At 38.3% G+C, this 25466-nt stretch overlaps 1 protein-coding gene across 1 annotated transcript in view; it reads right to left on the minus strand.

Annotated features, from left to right (window-relative positions):
* LOC121737972 (protein stum) overlaps positions 1-25466 on the minus strand; it is a 75313-nt gene extending 49847 nt beyond the window's left edge. Inside the window, exons 1-2 of the mRNA XM_042129723.1 lie at positions 25396-25466; positions 10569-11315 (exon numbers count right to left, since the gene is read on the minus strand). Of these exons, the coding sequence (XP_041985657.1) occupies positions 10569-11308 (740 nt within the window). The 5' untranslated portion in view covers positions 11309-11315; positions 25396-25466. The remainder of the gene's footprint in view (positions 1-10568; positions 11316-25395) is intronic.

Below are 25466 nucleotides of genomic sequence, written 5' to 3' on the forward strand. Positions count from 1 at the left end.
CATATAGAGACACACATTTATAATGACCGCGAACTTTACAAGTTTCGGAGTTTAAGGTCGAAGAAATATGGCTTTTAAAAATAACGTATACATATTAGTTATTAGAGACTGATAATAATTAAGCATCCGTACTAATATTATGAGTGCGATAGTGTGTCTGTCAAACGTGGACTTACGACCAGAAGGCAAGGCAAAAAATCCAGACCACTCAAAGAGCAATAGAAAGAAGTTGTTTAAACATAAAATTAAAAGATATAGTGAGGAACACAGAAATATTTAAAAGAACAAAAATAAAAGATGCTCTGCAGTTCGCTCAAAGACTCAAATGGGAGTGGGCTGGTCATCTCGCCAGATACGATGATAATAGATGGACTGTAAACACCACAAAATGGAAAGGACCGCATGGCGTGAGAAAGAGAGGCCGCCCGTGCGCCCGGTGGCAGGACGAGATTGTGGCCAGCGCAGGAAGAAATTGGCTTGTTACTGCAAAAGATAGAGAACAATGGAACAATTTGGAGGAGGCTTTTACCCTGAGGGGGTCCACATCTAGATAAATATTTACAAAACTGTTTCATAGTAAGTACTTAATTTACATTGTGGAATCAATAAAGCTTTTTATTATTATTATTAATATTATTTATTAGTGTGTCTGTCTGTCCATCTGTTACTTCTAAACGCTTAAACGACAGAACCGATTTAAATGAAACGAGGTACTTTGGGTCCCGGGAAAGAACATAGGATTATATACCTAAAAATGTACGGTTCCCCCGCGATATACGAGTTATGGAGTTTCGGGTGTCATCTATACTATATATAATATAGATTATAAAGACTAGAAAACAATTGATTTAGTTTAAAACAAAATTTGGTTTAAAATCTTCATAGGGGTCAAAGTTTCAGTTTGTACTAGCGTCTAAAATGTGGAGAGCCTTCGGCACCCTATCTGTGGCGTAATCTACTGACTCAGCAATATAGAGTTGTGAGACACAGAAGGCCATTGCTTCCTATCAGGTGATCTGTCAACTCGTTTTCAGTCGACGGCGATAATCACGGTCTATTATGAGTCTAGCTAGCACGGTCACGCTACAGGCCTACAGCTGGTCTAGCCAGTGTCCATTATATTACGTTCATCATCAGGTGATTCGCAGCTCGTTTTCCGTTTTTTTTTTTTTTTTTTATGAAATAAGGGGGCAAACGAGCAAACGGGTCACCTGATGGAAAGCAACTTCCGTCGCCCATGGACACTCGCAGCATCAGAAGAGCTGCATGTGCGTTGCCGGCCTTTTAAGAGGGAATAGGGTTATAGGGGAGGGTAGGGAAGGGAAGGGAATAGGGTAGGGGATTGGGCCTCCGGTAAACTCACTCACTCGGCGTGAAACAGCGCAAGCGCTGTTTCACGCCGGTTTTCTGTGAGAACGTGGTATTTATCCGGTCGAGCCGGCCCATTCGTGCCGAAGCATGGCTCTCCCACGTATCACGTTTACGTCGCTATAGTCACGTGGCCTACGTCCTTATCCGGGGTCAGCTGTTTTTACTGGCTTGACACATGACGGTGCTTACTATGAGGAGATCTCTCTGCACATAATATTTTTATGTTCCACGGTGTTAACCATTCGCTCGTGTTGTAGCGAGTTTGCTTATCATCAGGTGATCCCTTTGCTCGTTTTCTATTTCATGGTGTTAAGATAGCTAGTATGTCACGTAATATAAGTAACTAGTTAATATTAGCGCGGCTTCGCCCGCGTAATTTAGGAATTTCACGGAAACCATAAATTTTTCCGCAACCGTACATTTTTATTTTTTAGCCTATGTCCCTTCACGTGGTCTATTCTTCATATTATGTGCCAAATAACATAAAAATTGCTCCTGTACTTCTTAAGATAATAATCAATTTTATATAGTTTTCCCCGTTTTTTCACATTTTCCTCTATATATTTATAGCTTATAGCCTTCCTCGATACATGGGCTATCTAACACTGAAAGAATTTTTCAAATCGGACCAGTAGTTCCTGAGATTAGCGCGTTCAAACAAACAAACAAACACACTCTTCAGCTTTATAATATTATATATTAGTAAAATAGTACTAACTAACTTCTGAAGTGTAGAGCTGAAGAACACATGATAACCACAATGGTGCTCACAATGAGGTGATCTACCAGCTCGTTGTCTGTGTCACGGTGTTAACGATGTCGCTATAGTCACGTGACCTACGGCCTTGTTCGGGGTCAGCCGTTGTTTTGTACTGCACCGACTTTTTGTGCATAATTGATAGTAGTAGATGTATAATTCTAGATGTTGCCCGTCGGGCCGAAGTTTGGTGCGGAAACCGTACATATTTCCGGGATAAAATATCCTATGCAGTATGTCCTTTCCCGGGACTTAAAGAATGCCCATACCAAATTTCAGCAAAATGGGTTCAGCGGTTTGGGTGTGAAGAGGTAACAGACAGATACACATTCGCAATTATTTTGTTTTGATGAAATAAGGGGGTAAACGAGCAAACGGGTCACCTGATGGAAAGCAACCTACTATACCGTCGCCCATGGACAGGACAGGACACACGCAACATCAGAAGAGCTGCAGGTGCGTTGCCGGCCTTTTTAAGAGGGAATAGGATTACAGGGTAGGGGAGGTAAGGAAGGGAATAGGGAAGGGAAGGGTAGGGAATTGGGCCTCCGGTAAACTCACTCAGTCGGCGAAACACAGCTCTAGCGCTGTTTCACGCCGGTTTTCTGTGAGTGTTACTATTGCAAACATTAAAATCTCTTCAGCAGATAAAGTCAGTTAAGGATCCGCATACGAAATTTTGCCGATTTCGCTGATTTAACAGACGTGATTTAACAGTTAAAATACAGTATTTCTATAAGTTTTAATGCACGAAATGTAAGATCATTTCAATTATATACTAATGTTGGAGCTAGATTTTTGTTTTTTTTAGTATTTTAAATAATCCTACTCAAACCCGCGACAGTTTTGTGATTTTTGCTGTAAAAGGTTTAGAATATCACCTGTTTATGGATTTTATTTATGGATTATTTCTGTCGTTTTCTTTTTATGAATTACAGCTCCAAGTTGCCGAAATTAGCAGCAATTCTTTGCCCATTTTCTCTAAAATTTTGCCGAGTTACATATTTTTTTACTCAACTATTTCATATTAAAAACAAAAATCTAGCTCCAACATTAGTTTATAATTGAAATGATCTTACATGTTGTGCATTAAAACTTATAGAAATACTGTATTTTAACTGTTAAATCACGTCTGTTAAATCAGCGAAATCGGCAAAATTTCGTATACGGACTCTTAAACACAATTTCATATGCTTAATATTGTTGTGGACTACAATTATAGACGCTATGATATTTTGTTTAGTAGTACGTACCATCGAGGAAAATATTGATTTCTAGGCAGTTGGCAGTCCAACGTCATTTGGTGAGATCATGTCAATTCAATGTTAATTAGCTTTGTCCATACTGTGCCCTTTTTCTGTTCGTCAAGGGCATGCGTTATAGCGCAGTCAACAGCGAACGTGAGGCATGCCCCCCCTGACCGTATCCAAAACTTTCGCTTTGTTATTAAAAATGACAGTTTGCGTTGCGTTCGTTAACGCATTCAATTACTGGATGCGCCAAAACGAAAGTTGAATGGAAGAAGATGACGAAAATTGAAGACGAAATCGCATAGTGTGGACATGGCTATTGTGATCTGTCGCCGCGTCGGCTGGGTTTGACGTAACGCGACCAAACTACGTAGGTCCATCTGCCTACGAATCAACTTCTCTGATAGTACATAAAACTAGCTGCTAAACCCATATAAAATCACCAAATTATATTGAGGCTTTTAACAGATTTCTAGTATATTTTATTTGTGATTTAGTTGAATCTACATTACTACATCTAAGTTGGTATCAAGTTGTAAACCCTAGACCTTGGTTCCGCTTCGCTAGTTACCGAGCTACAGACGGACAGAGAACTGTTCTATGTAATTGTTGACTTCCTTGTCAATTTTATAACAAAATGGTGGAATAAGTTACCCTTCAAAAAAAAAATATCTTTTTATTCAAAATGGGTATCATGATACACTTTTTGAAAGTCGAACGAAGAAACTACGTTGCCTACCACCGGTTCGGGAACTACCCCGCCGAGAAGAACCGGCGTAAGAAACTCGCACGGGGCCATCTTTTACAAAAAAATGGAAAATTACAATGTTATGGCTTACAGCTATGTAACAAAAATAAAAGGAAAGTAACCTGCATGGAGCCACCCTATTCCCAAGGTGTGCTGTCCTCGAAGAAATCATTGACTTTATAATACGCTTTAGCACACAAACGTTCTTTAACTGCTTTTTTTTTAATTGTTTAAGGGTAGATTTTGAACATTTTCTGGGATTTTATTGTATAGGCGTGTATACATTGGCCTTTAAAGGATTTGCTTACTTTGGCTAGTCTGAACATTGAGTATTCCTTCACCCCTAGAATAGGTTAGACTAATTCTCTGATAGTAGTTTAACTATCAGAGAAGTCGATTCCTAGGCTGATGATGGACCTATGTAATTTGGTTGTGTTAAGTCAACCATCCGACAGATCGTTGGTCTGTCAACTGCCTAGGAATCAATTTCCTTGATGGTACAATAATTTTAGGATCGCGTCGTTTTTAATTAAAACAAAGGTAATGCTTATTGACAGCAAATAGCAATGTTGCCTTTTTAGGGTTCCGTGCCCAAAGGGTAAAAAAGGGGAACTAAGATTTCGATGTCTGTCTATCCGTCTGTCTCCAGGCTGTATCTCAATAACCACGATAACTATACACTTCAGAAATTTTCACAGATTGATGTGTATAATAGCAACAGGTAGGCAATTGAAATATCTATATACAAAATCCTCAATTATATTAGAACTTCAACCATTCATAAAAAATATATTTGATCCTCTCTGGCTCCCATACAAAAATCATTTTTTGTGAACTTTCGCTCTACAATAACGGTACGGACTACGGAACTCTGCGTGCGCCAGTCCGACTCGCACTTGGCGATTTTTCCTGTTTTTTTTTGACAGAAATGGTAATGATTATTTTTAAATCCAATTTAAACTCAACATATATATAATGATTTATGTAACATATGCAAATATACAATAATTAGTGTATACTTTTACTTGGTAAATATACATGTTGATAATTGTTTGTTTTGTAAGTAAACTGTTTTGTAACATGAACGATAGGTAATGCGTGAAATTAAATATTGCTGAGTATAATCCTACAGAAACACTTAAAACGATCATAGTTGTTTTTTTTTTCAAAATACAAATTTATATATTTCTGTTATTTTTAAATAATTGGCCAAGTGCGAGTCAGACTCGCGCACGAAAGGTTCCGTACTATTAAAGAGCAAAACTAAGAAAAATATGAGTGTTTTTGTATGGGAGGAATCGGCTCCAACGATTTTCATGAAATTTAGTATATAGGGGGTTTCGGGGGCGATAAATCGATCTAGCTAGGAATCATTCTTAGAAAATGTCATATTATTCGTGTTTTATCGAATACCGAGCAAAGCACGGTCAAATAGCTAGTTAATAATTAAAACTTAAATAAAATTAATAATTAAGGGGTCTCCCATTAATATTTAAAAATAACAGAAATATATTGCATTTTGTAAAAAAATTCAACTATGACCGTTCTCGAGGTACAGCTCCTGGTGACAAACAGATGGACAGACAACGAAGTCTTTGTGATAGGGTTTCGTTCTCACTCTGAAACCCTAAAAAGTAAAGATACAAACAGCCCTTTTCACTGAGTTTCATAAAAGGAGGAGGTTATATTCGACGTGTGCATTTATAAATGATATTTGATATTATGCGATAGTTTTACATTTTAAGAGGACTCCACACCGCCCTTTTTTCCATACAAACGTTGTCCCCTGTTTCCTCCCTGGATAATGCTAGTAGAGTTATATTTTTTTTTTCTGAATATCTACGGCCACTAATACAATGTCCCTATGTTTTCTTTTTTTTCATAATTTAATTATTAAATAAGATATGAACGTTCAAAAACCCCAAAAAAATGGCCAGATTTTCCGCTGTGTTCAAACGTCCAGAAAACAGATTTGGCTAGATTATACAAAAAAAGCAAAACATAGGAACACAGCTCAAGCCTTTCTTTAATCTTTAGTGAAAAAAGTTCTTTAATCGGTTAAGTTTTGGAGAAGGAATCAGGGGACAACGAATCGTTGATTTTCTGCAGTTGTCTCTATCGTTTTCTGCGGTATAGGCTTGAGGTAAGGGAGACAGCTATAGATATTACACGTACTTTTTTTTCATTTCTCTAGCCCCTGGTGTATGCTCTTAATTCTGGTTTAGATTTTTGTAATAGTTCTCTTGTAGAGTCAGAATTTGACTCTGCAATGTATAGATTGTAGATTCTAATAAATAATCTTCTATATGTATAAAACTCAAAGGTGACTGACTGACATGGTGATCTATCAACGCACAGCCCAAACCACTGGACCGATCGGGCTGAAATTTTGCATGCAGGGAGATATTATGACGTAGGCATCCGCTAAGAAAGGATTTTGATCAAAGCCACCTCCAAGGGGTTAAAATAGGGGATGAAAATTTGTATATAATAATGCATGCAAAAGCTCGTCTCACAATAATTAGTTCTCGTACGGTTTCGGTGTGATTTCAGTATAATAAAACTACAATTATTTGGAATAAATATTATATATTGGCATAAATATAAATTATATATAATAATAAATATTTTACTGTCACAGAGAGAAATTGTCTCTCTTTAGTCTCTCACTTTTCTATCTTTTACACCAGTATTCGAAAACGCCATGGTATCTTCAGTTATTACGCATTGTTTTATGATTCAAGTGATTGTGTTTGTCCAAAAAAACATCTATAATAACAGCAGAGACCAGCTATTATTACTCTATGATAACAGCTATAATTTACTCCAAGGCTGCTGGCGAACCGAAACTGTTTTTATTATGTAATGTAACAAAATACAAAGATGGACACTTATCCGACTTTGTAAAGAAGTGTATTGTTTTTTTGCTAAATGGCCTACGACAAGCTTGATGTCTTTGAAAGAAAAAAGTCTTATTATATTTTATTGTTAATACAATAATTATTATAAAGGTAAAAGTGAGTCTCTATTATATTGTCTGCCCGTCCACCACTTACCAGAGGGCCTAGCCAAGCGGCAAGCGATTATCGTACAGTTCTCCAATGCTTTAAATTAATGTGGAAGGGGCGCTGCTGGTAAGGGAGAACTGTCAAACTCATGACGAAAATGACGTTTTTGTATGATAGAAGCGTTAGTTCCTTTTCCCGCCACATTCATTTAAAGCTTTGTCGAATTGTAAATGCCAACGCCAACGCCACAAAATGTATGGGATTTGACATTAGTATTCGCTAGCGAAGCGATGACTTATGTCAAATCGCATACATTTTGTTAGCGTTTATGATAATCGCTTGCCACTTGTCTACTAGGGCTGTTAATATGAATGTAACTTTACAAGGCTTTTTCTGCTTATAAATTAATAAACTCCATTCATCATCTAACCCTTCATTAAATTAAAGTTATTATTGCATCTCTCTGGATACGGCCGTAAACGTGGCTCCTATGCAAGAAATGTATTTTAATTTTTAGCCGCTTTCTTTCTTAGCTGCTTGAGTCACACTCGCACTAGGTCGGTAGTTTCACGTAAAGAAGAAGAACTCTATTTTTAAAATAGGAAAGATTGCAATGATAACACTATCTAAGTACTTAAAAAAACTTGTTTTTTTTTGCAATCGTAAAAAAATGGTTTTTTTTTTGTAATTTTAACGTTTTTTTCGTAACATACGAGTATAATAATAAAGTAGCAATAACAATTATAACACAAGGCTGATATTTACATACTAAACGAGCAATAACGCACCTATTGGTAGCATTTCTTAATCGGCCGCAACAACCGTAACCAGTTGATTACACAAATAACTAAACGTTCACTTTTACCTTTAATAATAGTATTTTTTTAAAAGATAAAATAGACTTCAAAATAGTACGTAATTGAGAATTAAAATTCCCTATCTCAAAAACTACTAAACCGATTTTGATGAAACTTGCAGTATTCCCTAAGTTGAACAACACCTAGTACAAGAAAAAAAGAATCACTTAAATAGGATTTGTAGTTCCGGAGATATGCAAACACATACAATATACAAACATACATAGACGTACATTCATACACTTTTGTTTGTCACATTTGTTCAAACGCCGATATAGACTATATAGGAAAACTGAGCAGTTCTAGAAATGTTACATACATACGGTTCGAATTGAAAACCTCCTTTTTGAAGTCGGTTAAAAAAAACCTTAAGTTTGAGTGGGTCACTGCTAACTTAATATGAAAAGACTGTCCATACTTGTACTGAAATAAACCTTAAAAATAAAAATATTATAAATGCGCAACTCCGTTGCGTCAAAATTCGTTCATCGGGCGGGAACCGTACATTTTCCGGGATGAGAAGTATCCTATGAGCGTCTCCGCGACTCAAAGTAAATTTCAGCAAAATCGGTTCAGCGTGAAGAAACAGACAGACAGACACACTTTCGCATTTATAATATTAGTATAGATCTGTGCATCTTGAAATTTGTTATTTAGTAAAAAGTTGTATGAGACATGTTTTGTCTAGAACTGATAAAAATCTTAAGATTGCTTTCACTGCATTTCTAAGAAATCTTAATTTTAACCATATTTGAATTAAAATAAGTAGATATCATCATATAAGTAAATAGAAAGGTATGTCTATATATGTATAAGCATAATCGTTTATATTTTTTGAAGAATATTAAATTATCTTTATGTAACATCATATTTTAATTATCTATCCAAAAATGTTGAGGTATAATGTTCCATATTACTTCTGTTCAAAGGTAGACTGACGTGGGAGAGCCATGCTTCGGCACGAATGGGCCGGCTCGACCGGAGAAATACCACGTCCTCACAGAAAACCGGCGTGAAACAGCGCTTTCGCTGTGTTTCGCCGAGTGAGTGAGTTTACCGGAGGCCCAATACCCTTTTCCCTTCCCTACCCTCCCTCCCCTATTTCCTTCCGTACCCTCCCCTATTCCCTTCCGAACCCTCCCCTATCCCCTTCCCTACCCTCCCCTATTACCCCTTAAAAGGCCGGCAACGCACCTGCAGCTCTTCTGATGCTGCGAGTGTCCATGGGCGAAGGAAGTAATTGCTTTCCATCAGGTGACACGTTTGCCTGTTTGCCCCCTTATATTCTCATTAAAAAAAAGGTAGAAATGTTTTTGTTTTTGTTTTCGTTTAACGCAAAAACTACTAGACCGATTTTGATATTTGTTGCACCATTAGAATGCTGCATTATTGACATTACAGCAATGATATTGTATGTAAAATTGCATTACAGATAGGCTATATTTTATAATAATCATCATCAGAAGATAAAGTCATCAGAAAATAAATAAAACTATGTTTGTATGTGTTATTTCCACAATTTACTTTGCGCAGCAATTTATGTTGTATATTTAGCGGAAACCGTACATTTTTTCGCAATGAAAAATATCCAAAGTCCTTCTTTAAGAGGATTCCACACCGCCCTTTTTCCATACAAACGTTGTCCCCTGTTTCCTCCCTGGATAATGCTAGTAGAGTTATAATTTTTTTCCTAAATATCTACGGCCACTAATACAATGTCCCTATGTTTTCTTTTTTTTCATAATTGAATTATTAAATAAGATATGAACGTTCAAAAACCCAAAAAAATGGCCAGATTTTCCACTGTGTTCAAACGTCCAGAAAACAGATTTGGCTAGATTATACAAAAAAAGCAAAACATAGGAACACAGTTCAAGCCTTTATTTAATCTTTAATGAAAAAAGTACTTAAATCGGTTAAGTTTTGGAGAAGGAATCAGGGGACAACGAATCGTTGATTTTCTGGATTTTCTGCAGTTGTCTCTATCGCGTTCTGCGGTATAGGCTTGAGGTAAGGGAGACAGCTATAGATATTACACGTACTTTTTTTTCATTTCTCTAGCCGCTGTTGTAAGTATCTTCACACCAAATTTTGTCAAAATTGGTTAAGTAGTTTGAGCGAAATTTAGTAGTTAGAGCTTACAAGCAGACACACTCCATGCATAGCAATTTAACCTAAATCCCGAATATTTTAATTTTTTTTTCACGTCATATTATAATGTTGCATACTTGTAAGTAAATCTCCTACTATATTTTTTATTTTCTTTTAAATTAAACGGATTGGATTTAGATGAATTATTATTTGTATAAATTATTTTCACATTAGTAAATTAAAAATACAGAAAATTATATAAAGCCGAACATAGAATGGGCGGAGAGATGATACATTTATTTCCTGGCTACAAATAATTTTGTAATAAAAAAAAAAACAAAAAAAATAGAATGTCCGTCGTCCGATGGCTATTCGTAGACGTTTAAAATTCGAATAAAATCCACACATTGAAATTGATTAACAAAGAATAAAATAAAATTCGAAGACATTTAAAATTCGAATAAAAATAAATAAAAAAATACTCACGGTAAATTCTTCTTCGGCGATTCACTCCTTAGGTTTTCTTGTGACAACACTCTGAAGGCATCTTTCGCACCCTTCGCAGAACACGGCGCACTTTTCACCTTTCCCACCCCTTGATCTTTGGATCTATTTAGATCTTTCGACGATAGATCGTAGTATCGATCCTGCGCGTGGATCAACTGTGTTATCGAGAAGTTATCAGTCTTAGGGCCGAATAGATCACTGTCGATCGTTATGTCGAGTATGGGATCGAAAGTCCGTTCCGTCGCGAACGCATAAGGCGTGTTAGCCAACTCCTCTTCCAAACTGTTGTACCGACTGCGAAACAGCGAACTGCCGTCCCCACTTCTATTGTGTGCGTTCGCACTGTCGTGTTTTCCGAGCGCGTCAAACTTTCCGAGATCGTCCCCATATTTCCCGAGATCATCCCCAAGTTTGCCGAAATTATCCCCATATTTTCTGAAATTATCCCCATATTTTCCGATACTGTCCCCATATTTTCCGATACCGTCCCCATATTTTCCGAGTACGCTCCCATGTAAAGGAATATCCCCGCTGTCGTACTGTAAAGGTAGATCGGTACTGTCATATTTGGCGCCGAATAGATCGTATTGGCCGAAGCGGTTGTTGATTGTATCGAATTGGGGGTTTGTGGGGGTGGACTCGGTGGGGTCTATAGGGGATGGGGTCATGTCGATCTGGAGGATGCCGTGTTCGTCGCTGTATTTCAACTTCAGCGCCATGTTACATCTGGGAACAAAAAGTGGGGTTAGTTTTTTTTTTCAAGGATTATGGAAGACGACAGTTGCGAAGTCTGTCATGGCCATAAGCTAAGTTGTCTTCCTAATTTTTTGCAATGCCAAAATTAAAATAATATAATAAACTAGCTGTCCCGGTGAACTTCGTGTCACTTTAAAACCTTCCGTGGACTTCTACGAATATTTTAAGAATAAAATTAGCCCAACCGTTCAGCCGTTTTCGAGTTTTAGCGTTACTAACATAATTGAAAATCCATTTTTATATATTTGACTTTTAAGTATTATCACAAATCTTTTGTATGGGAGTATAGAAAAGTGCTGTTTTTAGACTTTCAGGATTTTTTTTTTAGAATTTTTCTCTCCGTAAGAACCATCCTCGTACTTCAAGGAATATTTAAAAAAAAGAATTAGCGAAATCGGTCCAACCGTTCTCGAGTTTTGCGCTTAGCAACACACTCAGCGACTCATTTTTATATTATCGATAGGTACATGATATTATATTATCTTAATGCTTGTTTTATTATTTGCTAAGCAGTTTTGGTTTACAAAGGATAATATTATAGTTACATTCTATGTTTCTTTCGTTTATAATAATTATTTTTATTTTGTAAATTGTAATCTTTTGTATTTCGCTCTCTTTGCGTTGTTGTTTGGTTTTAATGTGGTTGTGTATATGAAGTAAATAAATAGTATCACCAACTATTCGTAACAAAATATAAATGTAATTTAGGTAGATTTAAAAACCCTATGAAAGAATAAACATAAATTGCACTAAGTATATAATATTTAAACGTTCTATTTTTTTTTTTTTTTTACTTATATACGCTAGTTTTTATTGTAATTTAGTTTTATTGTATTAGTGTTATCTATTGTATTATTATATTATTTCAAATGCAATATAATATAATTACTCAGTATATAATAAATAACTATATAATATATAAATTGCAAATTACTATTAAGAGGGCGACTAACCCAAAAAAACAAACATCGTCCTTCTCTCTTCACACTCACGCCCGTCTTTCATATGCCAGGTGAAAAGGGAACGACGCGGATTCATCGCCAAATTAGTTTTTTCTCAATAACTCGATAAATATACAACATTTTAAAAATCCGCTCCGTCCGTCTCCGTCCGTCTCCGTCGATCTCTCGATGATAGAGTTTTATATAATGTGTTAAAATATTAACTTAGGTAGTTCAATGTACGTTTATAGCAATAAATGAAAAAATCGTGAAAATTAGATGCATCTTTGTGATTTTTTTCGAACGAATAAGATAACGATTTTCGTTTTTTTAAGATATCGTGTTTTTGCTCAGATCGAATTCTCGGAAATATAATGTAGCATCTAATTTTAGAAAATGGAACAATTCGGGGCAATTTTATAATTCATTTTTATACTAGAAAATAATTCTAGTATAAAAATGAATTATAAAATTGACCCTTAAGGGTTAGTCGCCCCGTTAATAACATGGCCAATGGCCATATTCTGATATTATTAGTTATTACGTATTATAATATCAATAACTAGCGAATTAGATCTTTCCACAGACAAATTATTAGTCCACAAAAAATTGCCTATGCTCCTGTTTCAATGATATATAAAAAAAACTCAAAGCATATATTTTACTACCGCGCGCGTTGTGAAGCTTCAAATACGACCCAATTGGGTCGTCTTTTATTTAGTCTGTCTCTTTTATGTAAATCGCATTTCGTATATTTTGTTTCACTTATCTGTCAAATTTGTCAATGTTGTTCGGAAGAGATTTAAACCGGAAAATAGTATGAAGGTAACAGATCTGTATAAGTAGAATATCATTGTCCAGTTTGGTTCGTGATCGTGAGATAAGCCCTTTCGAATAATTTCCCCCGTTTCTTACACATTTTCCTCTATTTTTTCGCTCCTATTAGTCTTAGTGTTATAAAATATAGCCTATAAGCTTCCTCGATAAACGGGCTATCTAACGCTGAAAGATTTTCGAATCGGACCAGTAGTTCCTGAGGTTAGCGCTCATATTATAACTTCATTTAATAGTCATTAGGCGCTACATTATATAGTGAAAGTAAACTTTGCTTGCATCTTTTTATACGGTACCGAACTAAAAATAAACTTTACTTAATTTCCATATTCTTACGCCGTACTCAGAGACATATTTTAAAAAAGTTCTTCTCGCCGGGTTAGTTCCCGAACCGGTGGTAGGCAACATGTAGTTCAACATTCTGAAAATATTTGATTCAAATTTATTCAGAAATAAAACAATTTTTATTTATATTTATTTATAATTATGATTAATCTTCGATTTAATGAAGAGTTTGACAGATCTCTCTTAACCATAAAGTTAATATACCTAGCGGAATAGAGCAACAATCTCGAGCTGTCAAACGAAACTGAAATTGGTTTACATCTGTGTGTAAAAATACACTTACACAAGCATGATTGAACATGAATTCTATGAGATTAAATTGTCAACGTGCCGATAAGTGCCGACTGGACGTCAAAAAAAGAGTGCTGGTATCATGTATCACACGTCTCTTTTTACCACGCAGTGTTACTGATAGTGACATCTCGCTTCCTCAGGCCTTTGTTTCTCTATTCCGCTAGGTATGAATGTAGTGTTAAGACTATAAAATTAATACTTTATAGTCTTAACACTCTAACTGCCGCACTCAGAGTGGAACATTAATTACTTAATTGTAATTAATTCAAAATTTTGACATAAGCCCCATACATTATCTGTCAAACTCAGTGACGGATTAGCCCTTAATCAAGTTAAGCAATTGCCTAGGGCATCACGTCTGAGGGGGCACCAGAAGAGTAAAGGTTCAAAGACCGATTCTAGTTGAGATACGGATAGGGGGGCCCACAGGCATGGATTGCTTAGGGCATCAAGTAGTCTTAATCCGTCACTGGTCAAACTCTTAATTAAATCGAAGGTTAATCGTAATTAAATGTATCTGAGTACGGCGGTTAACTCTTATGTCAGAATTAATTACATTTAAGTAATAAATGTTCCACTCTGAGAACGGCAGTTAGTTTGCGTCGTCGGCTTTCTATCCGACGACGCAAGAAAGAGGGTTATGTTTTTAGAAAATGTAGGTATGTTTGTCACGTAACTAGCTCCAGCCGTGTGGACTTCAGTTTATATTATAGCGCGCGGAGATTCCCTTAAAAAATCATATATGCGTTGCCGGCCTTTTAAGAGGGAATAGGGTAATAGGGGAGGGTAGGGATGGGAAGGAAAGGGAATAGGGGAGGGTAAGGAAGGGAATAGGGTAGGGGATTGGGCCTCCGGTAAACTCGCTCACTCGGCGAAACACAGCGCAAGCGCTGTTTCACCCCGGTTTTCTGTGAGAACGTGGTATTTCTCCGGTCGAGCCGGCCCATTCGTGACGAAGCATGCTCTCCCACGTATATTACGCACCTAGGGCAGTTCGCCTCAGTCAACAAACATGTGATCTGAGGCTTTCTTATTTACTGCCCATGATGCGTGTACTATTTTTCTCATCGACGGAGGCGGAAAACGCAAACATCGGTAAGCGCAGCGGGAAGAAAGTTGACGTTTTAAGAAATGTCCGCCTGGAGGTGAGAAAATTGATTTTCTCAACTCCAAATTCCGATGACATTTCTTATTTTCCTGCCCTAGGTGCGTAATGTACCATCGAGGAAGTTGATTCCTATGCAATTGACAGACCAACGCTATTTGGTCGAATATGTCAATTCAATGTTAATTGTGATCTGTCAGCTGGGTTTGACGTAACGCGACCAAACTACTTAGGTCCCCGATTTGCATAGGAATCAACTTCTCTGATAGTACTATTTCGCATTTAAAGTTTAAAGCGACGCTCGATTCGATTAGCGAGGGCGCTATAACAATAAAAGAGAATAATTACTTCTGTAAATTCATAACAAATCTGAGACAGGAATGAGAACGAAGTTGTATGATACAAGATTACATTTTGACAAGCAATAGCGCGATGGCGACGTTCAGCGCCACCTAGTGACAATTTCTAAAATCACGCCCGTAATAACTTTTCATCCTCTAAACCAGTGGTCCCCAACCTTTTTTTCATGGGGGCCACAAACACGGCCCAAGGCGGGAACTTCACCTTAAGCTTATCTCCACAGTTTGTCTATACTTTCGCATTTCTACTGCTAGTAGTGGCCGTGCTAGCCCGGCTGATGGCAGAGAGTGATGGAATAGAAAGTGCACCCGATGTTGCGCACACATTTGGGCACTTTCCAGCGTATTTCTCGATCTAGATGAGATGAGCCGGCCGTTCGACTTGGAATAGCGGTGTCGAATTGACCAATCACCATGCTCGAAATCTTAGCTCCGCTTCGCTGTCATTCCGATGGAATAGCATGATTGGTCAATTCGGGCACCGCTAAGCCATAGTAAAAGGAGGGGAAGTAAGTTATCTTCATACAAAGGCACCGCACGCGGCTTGTATGTGTGCGCCATAGTATCAATGCGTCGCCACGTACGGCACACAACAAAATCTCGGCCAGTTTTACTAGGCTGGTACCGCCGAGATTTTGTTGTGTGCCGTACGTGGCGACGCATTGATACTATGGCGCACACATACAAGCCGCGTGCGGTGCCTTTGTACGAAGATAACTTACTTCCCCTCCTTTTACTATGGCTAAGTTCCTCTCCGCTCCGCTCGGCGTCAGTGGAAACGCAGCCTAAGTTCTTAAATTTCCTCGTAAGCGTGTCGTGACATTGATTGACAGCTGGCCCTATTGCGGACGCGCTATCTGATCGACCCTATAGGACATTACCATATAGGTCAGCCTATACTACAGCGAATGAGGTAAGAATTTGATGATTGTCAAAAAAAAATCATGTGGCACTCGGGACTCGGAACTGCCATATGCAATTATAATAATAATAGCTCCCACACCGGTTTCGGTGACGGTGGCCGGTTTCATTGAAACCAGCCCAGCTACGCAGGAGTAATTTTATAGTGCCCAAGTGTGTGCGCAGTACACAAGAGCACTCTCTATTCCTTTACTCACATAACCCAGTGAGAAGGAAGACCGACACGACCTCGACCGGCGAGAGATCAGGCGCAGGACCGACTTTTTACATGCCCATCCGACGCATGGATCATCTTACTTGTCAGACAATCAGGTGATCGGCCTGCATTGTCCTAACCAAACTTGGAAATAACATGTTTCCAACGCGGGAATCGAAGCCACTACCTCCGAGTCAAGAGCCGCGCTCTATACCACTAGACCACGGAGGCGTCAGATATAATTATATGCAATTATAATTCGCATACGTCTCGTCGCACGCAGACAAACACCGTGCCGAATCTGGCAATTATTAATATTAAAAATGTGAAAGTGTCTGCCTGCCTGAACACCTCTTCACGCCCGAATCGCTGAACCGATTTTGCTGAAAGTCACAAATGTGGCCATTTAGCCAAGACTTTTTCGTTATCGCTTAGTTATAGAATAGCTATGTCCACACTGTGCACTTTTATCTTCAATTTTCGTCATCAACTTTCATATTGGCGCATTCAATAATTGAATACGTCAAGGAACGCAACGCCAATATTGTAATTTTTGAAGTTTTGGATACGGTCAGAGAGCGTGCGTCGCGGGCATGCCTGACGTTCGCTGTTGACTGCTCTATAACGCAAGCCCTTGACGAACAGAAAAAGGCACAGTGTGGACAAAGCTAATCGCCGATCAAAATGTATGTAATTGACATAAGGGTTCGTTAATATGACGTTGACGTTCGCCTCGTCTTATGTCAATTCCATACATTTTGATCGGCGATTCTATAACGAAGCGATAAAGAAAAGATCTTGGCTCACCCCCTTCCTTATCACATTTGTGACTAATTTCAGCAAAATCGGCGGGGTCTGAATATCATGATAATCGTGTGACGTTCTTTATGGATGGCCCCTAAATAATCAGCACACGGTTTGACCGAGTTATAACTTATAAGTAACAAAACAGTAGTAAGTAGTAACACAAATGTACACGCAATTTTGTCACGGCCAAAGATTTGATAAAAGGACCTCGCACGCTAGACGATACATATTTCTCTTGTACAATTTCCACCATGAGGAGTCGAGAACTTGTACCGTAGGCGGTAGGTACTATGGTTTGAAATTAAATATTATTATTAAATATTAAACATATAACAAAAGAATGTGTGAAAAATTCAAATGCCCACCTCTTGACTCTTGCCATTATTGATATAGAGCGAAAAAGGCCGAAAAAATCACGTTTGTTGTATGGGAGCCCCCTTAAATATTAATTTTATTTTGTTTTCAGTACTTGTTGTTATAGCGGCAACAGATATACATAATCTGTGAAAAATTCAGAAGTCTAGCTATAGCGGTTCTTGAGATACAGCCTGGAGACAGACAGACAGTCAGACAACGAAGTCTTAGTAATAGGGTCCCGTTTTTACCCTTTGGGTACGGAACCCTAAAAACTGAGTCTAAGTCCATTTTGTATGAGGGTTGAACCATAGAGAGGTTTTAACGAGGCGCGATGGCCAACGCTAATTCTAAAGCCAAAGACAGTGGATTGGACAATTTTGGGGTGGGCCATGCCTATCCGCCCCAGTAATTCATCTAAGCTCAGTGGGGCAAAAATGGTCGCTTTGAAGAATCATGATATGAATCATAATATGATTCATTTTTCTACAATCGCAAAATGCAACTCTGCTTGCAATTCATTTCTGTATTTTTGTACTGATTTGACATTTGTCAGTTTGACAGTTTTGACAATTCATTGCTAAATGTGATTCACAGAGGAATTGCTAAATGTGACCATTTTAGCCCCGCAGAACATATCTAACCTTAAGTTATAAGACGTCTAAAGCCCAAGACATTAGCTCCAATCCACTGAAACTTTAGGGAGAGCTAATCTACCCGCCTCAGTTAACGCCTTTACCTAGGATTGAAATAGTCTAAAGCCCAAGACAATGCATTGGACAATTTCGGGTGGGCCTGATGGCCATCTTAATACACCTAAGCTCAGAACATATAATCTTACCCTATTACTAAGCCCAAGACAGTGGATTGGACAATTTTGGGGTGGGCCTGCCGGCTGTCTGGCCCCCTTACTCGTAATACGCCAAAGGGTCAATTCAGGAGCTCTACCACGAAACGACGCATTCGAAGACCCCAACGCGATGCGTAGATGCATTTCGGTATGGATTTGACAGATTTGCAAGACTTCTCACGCATTTCAGTATAAAATATTTAGAAATGCATCTACGCGTCGCGTTGCTGTCTGAACTCTGAACTGACGCTAAAGCCCACGACAGTGGATTGGACAATTTTGGGCCGAGCCTGTCTGGCCCCCATAAATACGTCTAAGAACATACCAACTACCCCAAATCAAATGTTTATTAATACTATTGACCCCAAGGTCGCCGTGTGACCTCGGTGCCCCAGGGTCAGTTTTTTGGGTCACTCCTCCAAACACCGCCGCCTCACGCTAATTTAAATCGCTTCCTGTAATAATATAGCCGTAATTCACGTTCAGAGCCTACCCTCGATTTCGTCGGGTTATTCTGATCCTAAAAATGGGCAAAGTTCGCCAGTCGCCACCCTATGGAACTCGGAAAAGAAGGCGCGATGAGCTAGATACACACAAGCCAGGCCTGTGACGTTAGAGCGTTCAGCTAGAGGGGTGGACAACTTTGGGGAACTGGAGAGGCCATTACCTAGCACTTAGCAGCGCAATAGCATAGGCTCTAAAAAAATCTGATCTTAATATTGGCCAGGGTTCGCCAAGGAATGGGTAACAGGGGATGGACAGTGCCATCGGCCACGAAAAAGATGGCGTGATGAGCTAGATATACAGGGCGTAACAAAACTAAGTGATAATACTTTAGGGTGTGTACGTGTTCCTTGTAGAGAGTTCACATGTGGTGTAGCAGCGCTGAAAGACCAGTTTTTTTCACTTCTCTATGGGTAAACTCGTGACACTCGGGCGCTTGCCCATATAAAAGTGAAAAAAAATTTGGTCTTTCAGCGTTGCTACTTTCACAGTGATCTCTCTACACATACACACCCCAAAATATTATCACTTAGTTTTGTTACACCCTGTATACAAGTCAGGGCTGCGGTTGCGTTAAAGCGAGAGGGGTGGAAAACTTTGGGGAAAAAATTGGGAACAGCTAACTAACCGTGTGGCTTCTAATAATATTTTGAGTTGTTCCAATCCAACACAGAAATCGAACCAAACTCTGAACCACTAGATATCCATATACTAATATTATAAATACGAAAGCCTCCGTGGTCCAGTGGCTTAGAGCGGACTCGGAGGTCGTGGCTCGATTCCCGCGTTTAAAACGTGTTATTTCTAAGTTTGGTTAGGACAATGCAGGGTGATCACATGGGCGTACCGAGGGGGGGGGGGGCAGGGGGGGGACCCCGCCTTGGATCATGTTGACGTCCCTACTAAGTATATTATCTAGTACTTTTATCTATAAAAATTAAAAATTAAGAAAACGAATTTTTGCCATTTGTTTGCAATACTATATTTTTACAACTAAAAATTATTAATTTTTTATTCTTTATAAACACCTAGCTTATGAAAAATCTGATTTGCCCCCCCCTGGCCCAGAACCTGGGTAATTTGCCCCCCCCCCCCCCCCCCCCCCCCTGGCTCAGAACCTGGGTACGCCCATGGGTGATCACCTGATTGTCGATCAGTTGATCGATGTATAAATGCGAAAGTCTGTCTGTCTGTTACCTCTTTAAGCTCAAATCGCTGAACGGATTTTGCGGCATGGAGACACTTTGGCTGCCTGCACATTAAGGCGACGCCTTGATAATTTGGCTGTAGCTATATCGATTTTTCTCAGCAATGACTAAAGCTAAGAAATTAAAGTTCATTGTCAGTATTCATCATGTCTATGTCTTTAAATTACCCATAGCATAACACGATTGGTCAACTTTTATAATACTGAAAAAAGACCTCTATAAAAATGGGATTCCTATTTTGCCAACAGAGGAGAGTCATTTAAGGTTCCAAAATTTGTACTGTATAGATTGGTTCAAGCATACATTTTACTTTGCCCATAGCTTATATGAAATGTATTTATGGTTTTTAAATTAAGCGACAAAAACCATTTTGTCGCTACGCCCTTTCCATTTTTTGCTGTTCCATTACTTGTTTATAGAAAACAAGAGTACAGAGTATAGAAAACAAGCAAGCAATCCAACACGGTTTTTTACTTTAAGGCGAGGATAAACCCCAATTTGTTATTCCGTGACTCCCGGTTTACCTAGTTCCAATATAATAACGGAGTGTTAAAAAATATGAGATATAAAGCACAATATTTAAAATACCTTAAACCATAAACATTTTAATAAAACGTAATACTTTGGCTGTAATTAATTTACAAACTCACCTCCGATTAAAATCTATTTCATCGAAATATAAGTATCAACTAGGATAATTATACATATTATTTGAATAAATTGTTAGTAAATCTATATTAAAATCTCCTTAACCGAACAACTTTGTTTCTTAATGTTTATTTCCAAAGATATTTAAAAAAAAAACATGAAAAATAGAGAATATCCCCCCGAGTAACTACAGTTTTATGCTTAGCTAAAATGAATCTTATTGCGATACGTATACGCTTGGTCTTTGGTTGTGTGCAAGGTTATCGTTTTGGATTGAGATTAATCCCCGCCTTAACGCGGCGTCACCTTAAGTCGCGAGTAGTGCGGCTCGCGACTTAATGTGAAGGCAGCCTTTGAGTCCCAGGAACAGACATAGGATACTTTTTATCCCGGAAATATATTGTGTCGTTCACGCGCGATATCATCTAGATTCTAGCAAGGCACGTTAACCAATAAAAATAATAAACGTTTAAGAGGAGTCCACACCGCTCTTTTTTCCATACAAACGTTGTCCCCTGTTTCCTCCCTGGATAATGCTAGTAGAGTTATAATTTTTTTTCTGAATATCTACGGCCACTAATACAATGTCCCTATGTTTTCTTTTTTTTCATAATTTAATTATTAAATAAGATATAAACGTTCAAAAACCCAAAAAAATGGCCAGATTTTCCGCTGTGTTCAAACGTCCAGAAAACAGATTTGGCTAGATTAAACAAAAAAAAGCAAAACATAGGAACACAGCTCAAACCTTTTTTTAATCTTTAATGAAAAAAGTACTTATATCGGTTAAGTTTTGGAGAAGGAATCAGGGGACAACGAATCGTTGATTTTCTGGATTTTCTGCAGTTGTCTCTATCGCGTTCTGCGGTATAGGCTTGAGGTAAGGGAGACAGCTATAGATATTACACGTACTTTTTTTTCATTTCTCTAGCCCCTGGTGTATCCTCTTAAGGCGTGATGATGATGATGGAGGTGTGGTAAATGTAATTAATCACCGTGTCGTTATTAGTCTGATAGCGGATGATTGGGGGTTTTAGCGAATATAACGAGGCTTAGAAGGGTTGGGTCCTACGTTTTTCCAACTACGGCGAAAAAGGAGGGCTTTGATATTTGACCTGTATACTGTATAGTATAAGTATACAGAATGTAACAAAACTAACACTATTTTTTTACTTTTGTATGTACATTCCCATGTCGTGACGCTGCGCGCTGGTGCGCTTGTCCATAAAAAAGTGAAAAAAATTTAGGCCTTTCAGCGCAGCCACTTTCACAGTGAACACTGTATAAGGAACACATACACACCCTTAAGTATTATCACTTAGTTTTGATACACCCTGTATGTTATGGATGTTTATCTGTTCCCTCGTAACTTCTAAACAAGTTGTCATAATGTCGTTGGTAATCTGTTGATCATCCGCTGGTCATAGGCTAAAAAATCTTGACGGTGTTGTGTGGGAGGAAGTCCGATACCTTTTGAGGTAGACCGGCCGGTCGTGGAGGGAGTCCTGTGTTAGGCAGATCCAGGACATCCCTCCGTATACGGCTGAAGGCAACCGCAGGTGGTTTTAGTGGATAAGAGTCCCACATACCCCCGGGGTGCTTCAGCTAACTGAGGCACATCCCCAACCCAGGGCACCCATGATGGGGACCCCTGCGCAACAAAAAAAAGGTATCAAACTAAGGAGCTTCAACCCCCAAGCGGCCAATGTGGCCGCTGAGTACAATAGATTTCCAAGAATCCGCGATCGAAGGATGTCGTGGATGTAGCACACTACTAACATTATAAGTGTGAAAGTGTGTCTGTCTGTATATCTGTCTGTCAGTCTTTTTGTCTGTTATCACTTCACGCCCAAACCTCTGCACCAATTTTGCTAAAATTTAGTATGGAGATACGTGGACTCCTGGGCAAGGACATAGGATACTTTTATCCCGGAAAAATGTACGGTTCCAGCACGATAAAGTATTTTGGCGTAAAGGAGTTGCGCACGTCATCTAGTCAATAATAAACCAAGGAACATTCTTCAGAGGATTCTACAAAGCATTTTTTTACAGCGAATGGCAGGAAATTACTCGTCTAAAATAAATTGGATTAATGTTTTAACAATTGGTCGAATTGGAAGTTAAAATTGTTTAGGTATTCTTTTGTTGATGGGTTCCGTAACTGCATTGACAGAGGAGTATCATGTGCGTTTTGCCAATAGAGAAAGATTGCCTGTGACTGTAATCGTTCTGTAGCTGTAGGGCTAGCCTAACAACAGAAGACATGGGAAAGAATCGACATACTGACAGATATTATCGACAAAATGGCGGATTTCCATTGTCTAATTATGTCACTTTGTCTTGTCTAACTGTCACTTTGTCTATTCTTCCGTAGAAAAAAACCGTTTTTATAGTGACCATGCTACGCCTGGAGTATCAAGTGCGTTTTGCCACAGAAAAAGATTGCCTGTGACTGCATTTGTGTGTCATCGAAAACCAGTGGCGACAGAACTAAATACCTAACATAATATCAAATATGTCTAGATCACTATGCATAATATTATGCATAATTAATATTATCTCTCCCTCTGATCGTATCCAAAACTTTCGCTTTGTTCACAATGTTGGCGTTGCGTTCGTTGACGCATTCAATTATTGAATGCGCCGATTCGAAAGTTGAATGACAGAAAATGACGAAAATTGAAGATGAAAGTGCACAGTGTGGATCTAGAACACAAAGATCTAGCTAGTTGCTTCATTCTGTGAAACGTAAGTAATTTGCAAAGGCTGACATTAACACTGAGTGTTAAAAGCCTCTGTAAAATAAAAAGATTTAAAAAAAAAGTAATTTGCAATTGGTTTTCTTTGAGTTTTATCAAACAATACATGACCACCGCAGCTCCGTTGCGCCACAATTCGCTTATCGTCTATTAACCGTACATTTTTCCAGGATAAAAACTATCAAAGTATCTCATTCAGCAAAATCGGTTCAGCGGTTTGATCGTGAAGAGGTATTACAGACAGACAGACAGACAGACAGATAGACAGACACACTTTCGCATTTATAATATTAAGTACGGAAGTATGGATTGTGGACGCGCGAAAGTAAGCGAGACTTTTGTTACTTCTTTTCCTACGCCGCGCCGTCACCTTCCTTCGTTTTACGAATTTCTGATCAAAAAAACGTTTTAAAAGACTTGAAGCAATTAAAAAAATATATTCTTCCCAAAAAGTGCACAACGCCGCAATTTTACTTCAAAAAACTTTGGTCAATATTCCAAACAAGTTAGTTCTTTTCTTTGGTCATTTCCGAAGCAGCCAGTACCTAAGTTCTTTATTTTGGTCATTTCCGATTCCTAACTATTCCTTTTCTTTTGAACTCATGAGTAATAGGTCAAAAAACCGCGGTCATATGACCTCACTCATGGTATGACTAATATTAGCGTGAGCGTAATTTCTACATCGATGAGCTACACCATAACTTAAATTGCGAATGCTTCATTTGGAACTTAATCAGGCCCTTTGGCCAATATTTTCTCTATCGCTTCTTTATAAAATCGCCGATCAAAATGTATGGACATAAGTTCGGTAAGGTAAGGAAATAGGATACTTTTTATCCCGGAAAAGTGTACAGTTCCAGCGCGATAAAGTAATTTTAGCGCGGTCAGAATCCCACGGGCACCGTAGGTAGGTACAGTAAAATTGTCGAAAGAAAGTATCCAAGCATCTTGAGTCGCAGAATTTCTGCTGGCAGAAATTCTGCTGCATTCGGTTTCATACAAAAGTTCCGTTTGATTCACACGAGCGTAATTTTGTGACTCATGATTTGTATGAAAAGATATTTACGCGGCAGAAATTCTGCGACTCACGACTCACAAAATTACGCTCGTTTGGCCTCACCCTTAGTATGAAGTTACGTTTGGTAAGTCAAGTTGCCAATTCCATACATTTTGTTCGGCGATTCTATAAAGTAGCGATAAAGAACACGTCTTGGCTAGAGGCTCTGAATTCTTCAAATTGCATTTGAATCGTAACTGGGTACTTAGACAAGTTGCATTCAATGCGACAACGAAGTCGAGGCCACTCTTCTCTTTGGGATGGAATACCATGATTGTCACAATATTTCTATTTCTAAGGTTTTTTGGCAGTAGTTTATCTTTTCAATGGCGTTGCTGATTGGTCGATTTGATAATAGGTAACCAACAAAAATACCAAAATGAATTTTTCAAAATTTGAGACCTTGTACTTACATTGTGTGTCGTTTACTTTTGGTAATATTCGCTTTAAGGTTTTTTACTTTTTCTAAATAAATTAATAAAGGACTAAAATATAATAGACTTCATCTAGGTCTTAGTTTCTAGTCTAGGACATAGAATTAGAACGTATTTTGAGATCGTTGGTCTAGGACATAAAGCATAGTTACAATTATAGCCCATATCGCATTAAAATGCAAATTCCTAACATTATGTAAACTGGCTGTCTAGGACTTAGGAATACGGGAAGATCTAGGCCACCGCTACGAACCTAACGCAAGACCTACAATATCACTGTTTCTAGGTTTCTAGCAGGTATTTAGTTATCCTTGAGTATGCATACGATGCATTTCGTTTGGATAATAAGTTGAAAATATAAGCAAGAAATTATGTTTACTTGAATATGTGGGTAATTTGATAAAAATTGTGCTTTAAATTAAAAATTGTCGTACCACGATTAAAATATCCAAATCACAAATCACAGACAACGTCACAACACAATCACTTCACATTTTTGCAAAAA

Source organism: Aricia agestis, chromosome 22 (assembly GCF_905147365.1).
Source record: "Aricia agestis chromosome 22, ilAriAges1.1, whole genome shotgun sequence".
Classification (NCBI taxonomy): domain Eukaryota; kingdom Metazoa; phylum Arthropoda; class Insecta; order Lepidoptera; family Lycaenidae; genus Aricia; species Aricia agestis.